We start from the raw sequence: 8078 nt of genomic DNA, 5'->3' as shown, positions 1-8078 counted from the left end.
TAATCGGGCTCTGTAAAGGCACTCTGTTTTGAGGTCCTTGCTTTGCTTGTAACACTTCCTGGTCCACGTATTGTAGTCTCGAGCAGGTCAACAAGATCCTATTTGACAGGTGATAACATTCGACAGTGTATTTTCAAACAGTATCTCCCCTCTGTCATGATCACCAATCCAACCTGTGCGATAGCAAACTAACTGGAGTTCGTTTGCATTTTGGACGTCGTTCAATAACTGGTATGTCTATGTAGATTTTCATAAGAACTAGCTAGCCTGTTAGCATTTAGGGTACAGAGAGATACTTTAAACCTCTTGTAGTTTAGCGTCATACTAGTTGCAGCAGAATTGTATGCCGTAACCCCTTATATTATTTATGCTGATATTAAATCGCATACGTATGATACGTTGGTAACGTTACCACCATGTTAGTTAGTTCAAATGCTAGCTCTAGCTGTAAATATGAGCTCATCTGCTAGCTTGTTTCTCCCATAGGTGCAGAATGTCTTGGTTTACTGAATTGGCTGGGAAAGCTGAAGATTTCCTAACTAAAGTGGACCAGGGCGCTGCCACTGCCCTTAGTAAAACAGAGAGAGAGAGCCAGAGGACATCCTCCTTTTCATCATCCTATGAGGGTGATTCCATGAGCACTCATAGATACAGCAGCACAGGCTACAAGACCGACACATCTGTGACAGAACACTCCTATGCCTCTCCGCAAGATGCTACAAGCTTTATTTCTACAGCTGCTTCCAACATCAAGAGATCCAACTTGGTGCTGACTGGCTCAGCTAATGTATCCACTTCAATCAGCAACGCCACCACCCCCAACACAGTCAAAGCCTCCTCAGCGTTTGTGAGGCGCAAAAAGAGCGAGCAGGATGTGGACGACGACATGCTATTTGACTTTCTAAACAGTTCGGACCCACCTTCTGGTGATCGGAAGGATTTGAGACGGGAGCCTCTGAAAGTGGCGGTCCCTGAGGTCACCGAGGTACAAAGCACACCTGATGTCCCTACACTCTCCGCTGCTGCACCTTTTCATTGTCTCCCTTCGGCCCCTTCCACTCCCCCCTCGACCAGGGGCATCTCACGGGCTTCAAGCCTCAGCTCTTTGTCTACTCATAGCATGAAGATCTCAGATGATGGGTCTGCCAAAGATCAAAGCCCAGGTATGAATGTATCATAGTTGCTCACTTTTAACTGACAAGTTGTATAGTATATAGGCTAAGTGTCATTGTTTGTTTGAGGACAACAATGTGGAAACATTTTAAGAATAAATTGCCTTTGTCTAGTTATATTATTAAAAATATATATCATATCAATGTATTCATTCCTCGAACTTCTGGCTATCACAAACCACACACCAACCAATCTGACCACAGTGCACAGACATGGTCTTCGTACAGTTGTCTCACCGATTTCTGTCTCAGAGCTCTGTTTTTGTGATACCGCCCGCTGCCACAGAAACACCTGAGAGTTCAGGTTCAGACTCTGGCATGGCTCCTCCCACAGAGTCCTCCGCCAGACAGGAGGCCTCTCCTCCCACAGAGGAGCCCCAGAACCTGGTGCTGTCCAGTCTGCGTCTGGAGAACCAGCTGCTGCGCGGTGAGGTTTCCTCCCTCAACCAGGAGATGGCTTCCCTCATCCAGAGAGCAAAAGATATGCAGGATGGTAGGTTGTTGTGAGGATGAGGACACATAGCTTCACTTTGTTAGGCAGAAACCTTATTTTGTCCAAAATGGTTATATTTCAGGAAATGGACTAAAGAACCTGTGTTTCCAGTGGATCCAATGTAGTTATTATCTCATCATAAGCTCTTCAATATTCATAAAACCAAGAGAAAGACCTGGGCACTTTCATGCTCACTTAAAAAAAAGATCTACAAGCTATTTCTGTTACCTTTATATGGCACTGACTGTAGTATGATGAAGTAGGGCAGCGGTACCCAAACTTTATTGGCCATGCACCGCGTAACCTCCTGACCTAGCTGACGCACACCCCAGCGCTATATCTCGTTGTATTCGGCCGAAAATGAAAATATGATTATGGCAAATAAATCACAGAATGTCACTGCACTGAGAGACATTCAGCTGTATACTCCCGCAGCTGCTCTATACATCTCCTTACAACAGTGGTTTACCGGATTTTGCCGTTTGTGCTGCTTAACACCGCCATTACCGTTTTCCTGTCACGCACCCCCTAGAGGGTGTTCGCGCACCACAAGGAGTGCACGCACCACAGTTTGGGAACCCCAAGTTGAAATATGGAGATGCAAGGTTTCTGGTTGCCCAACAGCAACAAGGATAATGGTTAAATATTTATTGTGCATGAATGTATCATACTATTTTAGTGTCTAGTCCACAGTTAACTTTAATACATTGGGCTTAGGGTTGCAAAAATTCTAGATAATATTTATCCAAAATTTAGACCAGTAATTGTGACTATGAATCATAATTTCTATATAGGAGGTGGGAAAATAGGCATTATGTAGGATGCAGTTATATCTGAATAACAGCAGAACCATAACTTTCTTCTGTAATGATTTTAAATAGCTGCTGTCCTTTCATAGAACTGAACCAGACCCGTCTGCGAGCAGAGAAATGGAACTCAGATCAGTCCCGCACAGACCGATCAGTTAGGGACATGCGGTCGCAGGTTGATGACATCACAGAAGCCCTCTCTGCTAAGGATGGTCAGCTTGCTGTTCTGAAAATCAGACTTGATGAAGCTGACCAGCTGCTAAAGTCTCGCAACATTGCACTAGAGGAGGCACAGTGTGAAAGGTCAAGGTACAGTGTCATCACATTTCTCAGTAACACAGTTACAATATGTTGTGACAACATGATCAATTTGGACTACATTAGTTATAGAAGTGTACCAACAGTGCTCTGTTGTGAGTACTTTATAGAGACGTATTGAGCAACTCCCAGCTACGTTTAATTACATTGTAGAGACGTGTTGATTGCCTCCCAGATGACATTAGTTAGGATCACACACTTTCTGTCACTTCTAAAGCTTGCACTTAACTCTCAAGCTTAATGTACTTTACTGGAATTGTAAAATATTTCCTTTTGTTCAGAATTATGCTGGACCAATCAGAAGGGAACAACCTGCATGTACAAGCTCTTGAAACTGTACAGGAGAGGCTGAGAGAAACTGAACTGTCCCTCAGGAGGGAGCAGGACAACTACAGGCAGATGCAGGTGTGTGTGTGTGTGTGTGTGTGTGTGTGTGTGTGTGTGTGTGTGTGTGTGTGTGTGTGTGTGTGTGTGTGTGTGTGTGTGTGTGTGTGTGTGTGTGTGTGTGTGTGTGTGTGTGTGTGTGTGTGTGTGTGTGTGTGTGTGTGTGTGTGTGTGTGTGTGTGTGTGTGTGTGTGTGTGTGTGTGTGTGTGTGTGTGTGTGTGTGTGTGTGTGTTCTTAATGTTATGTACTTTTTGATTATTTATTTTTTTGGAATGGTAAAGATTGTTCACCTTTTAACACAGAATGAGTACGCTACCCGGTTATCCAAAGTAGAGGCTGAGAGGCAGACCCTGGCAGAGGCAGTGACTGCAGCAGAACGACGGGTGTTGGAGGAGAAGCACAGGGCCGATGACCTCCAGCAGCAGATGAAAAGTGCCAAAGCAGCATCTGAGACTGCCAAGCAGGAGTTACAGGACTACAAACATAAAGCTTCACGCATCCTGCAGGTCAGAGGTCCTCTGCTACTGGCTTTAGCTGTTCTCCTTCAAAGTAGCCAAAACAAGACTTTACAGTGTCTTTGAGTGCTTAGTAAAGTGCTATATAATTATGTCATTATTAAAGGACCAAGCAGTCCTGAAAGGACTTGGTCCTTTTCTTCTCCTTCACCTTCCGCCAAAAATAGCAGTTCTGGCTGAACCGTGCAGTCGGTTTTCGTGAAATTTGGAGATATGGTAGAGGGCCATGCCAAACTGTGAGGATGCGAAGCCCACAACCATTGGCCAAAGGGTGGCGCTATAGCACTCAATTGAAAATGCAAACTTTGACCATGAACCGTTTGACCGTCGGCAATGAAACTTCGATACACATATACGTCTCCTCATGCAGAACAAGTATCATGCTCTTACTTTTGACCTCTGACCTCTAGATCACCCGCCATTTTGAATTATCTTTGTAGTAGAGTGGCTCAGAGCCTCTGCCTGATGGCATCAAAAGTCTAATATCTCCCCCAGTCTAGAGGGATATCCCTTTGGTCTGGTGGTTAAGATGTTGGACTTAAACGTGGGAGGCCCGAGTTCGTGTTACAAATGTAGATCAGTTTGAGTACTTATGCGTTGGTATTGGTACTCAATTGGTACAAAGTAGATTTGCTTATTGCCTTCTTGAATGATTTTGCTACAATACAACATGAGTCTTAAATCATGCATTCATGAGTATGAATGCTGCCCCCCCCCCCACACACACACACACACACACACACACACACAATTAAAACTGACCCTGTCACAATGACATGGTCTTTTTTTCACAAGTTCACTCTTCCATGTTTCTATTTATATTGTGCATATTATTCTTATTGCTTATTGCCTTCCTGCTTGGTCCTGCCAATCGCTGAATCGCGAATTATTTTCTTGTTTTTATTATTATTACAGTGATATTTTAAGTGTCTTATATCACTTAATGTGATATAATAACAAACATCTACTACTTAGAAAAGTGCTAATGTTATGCAGTATTATTAGTTTATTACAGGAATATTCTTTTCCAAGGAGCTCTTTTACACCTGGGAAAGAGAAGAAAAAAACGCAGGAAAAAAGTATTTCATTATTTAAAAAAATAATTATTATCTAATTGTTTGTCCAGTCCAAAGAGAAGCTGATCAGTAGTCTGAAGGAGGGGTCTGGGCTGGAGGCTCTAGATGGGAGCGGTGCCACGGCTCTGGAGCTGGAGGAGCTACGACACGAGAAGGAGCTCCAGAGAGACGAGATCCAGAAGCTGCAGGGCCAAGTGCACACGCTCCGTTCAGAATTACAGGTTAGATAAACCCAGAGATGCACAATGTTGTGGTTAAAAAAAAAAAACTAATTGCAACGGAAAGGGATTTAGTGGTGGAAGCTTGAAGTCACGCCATTTCCTTGCCAGCAATAACTGCTACTGGCTGTATTGTTCAAAACTTGCATGTCTTTCATTGTCTTTCTCTGGCAGGATTTCGAGAACCAGGCCATGACGGAGGCAGAGGCGTGGCGAGAGCAGCAGATGGAGCAGCAGGACCAGCAGGCTTTACAGAATAGAGTACGACAGGAGGCAGAGGCTGAGGTGGAGCGCTACAAACAGGTGAAGGTTCTTCATTATTGTCACATCTTGTATACAGGTATAAAGGTATAGTTTACTTTTCTTCGGCTCCTTAAACATTGCAGAAACAGCATACTGTAGTAGTAGCATACTTCTTAGTTGATAAGAAGAAAAAGTCAGAGAAAATCTATACATTATACCTGTATATGCATACACTTTGGCAGTCAGTGTCAGAATCAGCCAGAAAATAAAGTTAAATAAATGTAACTCTGAATACAGCAGACACTGCAGCAGCAATGCCCAGCAAGCACGGTCAGGACGAATTAGTGACGTCTATATTGGGGCCAGATCAAATCAAAACAACACTAGTCAGATCTGGCCCAGATTCACATAAATTAACATAAATACTGCATACAAACATGGACTTCCCTGGATGAATCAGAGAGTCCAATTGAGGCCAGAACTAGTCAGATCTGACCCATAATAAGCTATATTATTTCAACTGGAAAAGACGTCCTGGAAATTACGTAAAGATCATCCCCATATGGGCCGTAATCTGGCCTAGTCCTGAACGTCACCGGAGGACGTCATCATAGTGTCATCATGATGTCATTTGGCTTGCTGGGTGCAGTTTACAAGCTGGCCTTTACCGTATGTTACTAGCTAACAAGTAATCATTCTGTTCAGTTTGGAGGATTATTTTTCTGTATTTTGTGTTTCCCAACAAATCGTTGGTTTATGTTTGAAAACAAAGACCAACTATGATTTGTACTGATATCTGCCACAGGAGTTGCAGTACATTGAGGATGAGCAACACCGTGCCAAAGCCACCCTTCAGAGCAGAATCAAAGACAGAGAGGATGAAATCCAGAAACTCAGGAACCAGGTAAGCTACTTCTATTCCTGTAAATTTGTAACGTCTTTTTGGTGGTGTTTTGGTTTCTCTGCAGATGATCTCACAAATGTAACCCCTGTAACTATACACCTGCACAAACTCAGTTGTTTTGAGAGCTGATGGTCTGTATTTGTGCCATGAGGGACTTACAAATACAAATAAAACCCACAGAAATCCATCCTAAAGCATAAAGGGACACTACTGGGACAATGTAGTGGGTTGTGATCAGGATTTTTGCTAAATAGAAAAAATCTAAACAATGCATTAACCAAATCATATCCTATGACTCTGTTATGAGTGTAATGTCCCCATTATTAATGAAGTGCTCTTTGATGAACTGTGTTCCGACTAGCTGACCAACAAGGCACTCAGTAGCAGCAGCGAGGCAGAACTGGAGAGTCGGTTGCATCAACTGACTGAGACACTGATCCAAAAGCAGACGATGCTGGAGGCCCTGGGCACAGAGAAGAGCTCCCTGGTCTTCCAGCTGGAGCGCCTGGAACAGCAGCTGAAGAATGCTCAGGGAGGACAGAGCGGAGGGCCAGCCATCAACATGGGGCACTTAGAGGGACCAGGTAGGATACAATGGGATATTTTTGTGGTTAGAATTGTGTACATTGTTGATTAAGCTGGTGGTATGCCCTCATTATTGACTTATTTTATGTGGGTATTCTGTGTGTTTCCTTTACAGGGGCACGGCAGAGGAATACACCAATCCTTTTTAGTGACCAGGACAGCCCCGGAGTGTACGGTCAAGTACGCAAGGCAGCCAGCACCATTGACAAGTTCAGGTGTGGCATTGTTCTAATCTACACAGTATATCTTGTGTTTCCTCTTGAGACATTTGTTCACATTACACATGGATGATGTTGTCATTTCAGCATAAGACTGGGAATCTTCTTGAGACGCTACCCCATGGCCAGAGTTTTTGTTATCCTGTACATAGTGAGTATTTGTATATAATCAGCATTTGTTCAAAACATGCAATGTTAATTCATGCCATAATAAAAGACGACTTCTCTTTCCCAGGGGCTACTGCACCTATGGGTCATGGTGGTTCTTCTGACATACACACCGGAGATGCACCATGGTCACCCGGATGGAAGATAGAAGTCTTGAATACAGAACTTCATGGCTCAAGCTAGCATATTCTTCTTAGGACTTATAAATAATAATTGGTTTGCACAGACATGCTATGGATTTCAGATTTGTGGTTTCCAGTGTCCTGTCTTCATTCTGAGGATACCCAAAGTGGCTATAGCATGGAATTTGACATACATTATGCAGCAATATACTGTACCGGTTGGGATTAATAGTGGGGTATTAAATACAAGTTGATTTCAACCCTCTCTCTCCTCATCACCCTTTTTAGGACATCTATTTGTTTTCCTGACAGATTGTATTTAACACTATGTAAAAAAGATTATTTTAATAAACATCTTAAACTGTAGCTGGTGTTCATACTAATTGTCATTTTATTTTTAATAAGTCTAATTGTTTTACCCTACTTTATCACAGAACACTGATGCTGACTATGAATGTTAATGAAAGCCACATTTTGTTGCTGTTGTGGTCGGGATGCTCACCCAGACCAGATGGCCGTGAAATTGCTTGTTGCAGATTCCATTTATGAATCTAGTGGTTTAACATATGCACATAAACTTGACTAAAATCTACACGATTCAAATAATCGAAATATGTTTCGGCTTTATAGGCAAAACTCAAATGCTAAAGATGCAGTCCATAGATGTGATGTCCTACTCAAACCATGGTACCAAATCCTTGCTTTGCCAGGGCCCAGGAATACTGGATTCATGAGCTTGGGGCATAACTTTTTGTTTGTGGTTGTGAACCCAGAACCAGTATGTCTCCTTAGCCCCTCTCGGAACCCTCCATAAAGCTTTTATGAAATTTGGATGATAAGTCTTAAACATGT

At 42.9% G+C, this 8078-nt stretch overlaps 1 protein-coding gene across 2 annotated transcripts; it reads left to right on the top strand.

Annotated features, from left to right (window-relative positions):
• The first annotated feature begins 76 nt into the window (after window positions 1-76).
• On the top strand, window positions 77-7586 carry golga5 (golgin A5). 2 transcript variants are annotated; one of them, XM_080783305.1, is made up of 13 exons: window positions 77-109; window positions 487-1163; window positions 1459-1665; window positions 2564-2783; window positions 3074-3197; window positions 3480-3683; window positions 4819-4989; window positions 5161-5289; window positions 6035-6133; window positions 6495-6717; window positions 6834-6933; window positions 7024-7087; window positions 7172-7586. In XM_080783305.1, the coding sequence occupies exons 2-13, from the start codon at window positions 494-496 to the stop codon at window positions 7250-7252; spliced, it is 2292 nt and encodes a 763-aa protein (XP_080639431.1). In that variant the 5' UTR covers window positions 77-109; window positions 487-493; the 3' UTR covers window positions 7253-7586. The 2 variants fall into 2 exon arrangements, with proteins under 2 accessions (XP_080639431.1, XP_080639430.1); XM_080783304.1 differs by having other exon boundaries at window positions 77-231.
• The last annotated feature ends 492 nt before the right edge of the window (window positions 7587-8078 follow it).

This window comes from Protomyctophum bolini (genome assembly GCF_963924005.1).
Source record: "Protomyctophum bolini genome assembly, chromosome: 15".
Classification (NCBI taxonomy): domain Eukaryota; kingdom Metazoa; phylum Chordata; class Actinopteri; order Myctophiformes; family Myctophidae; genus Protomyctophum; species Protomyctophum bolini.
This window is presented reverse-complemented; position numbering and strand designations above follow the sequence as displayed.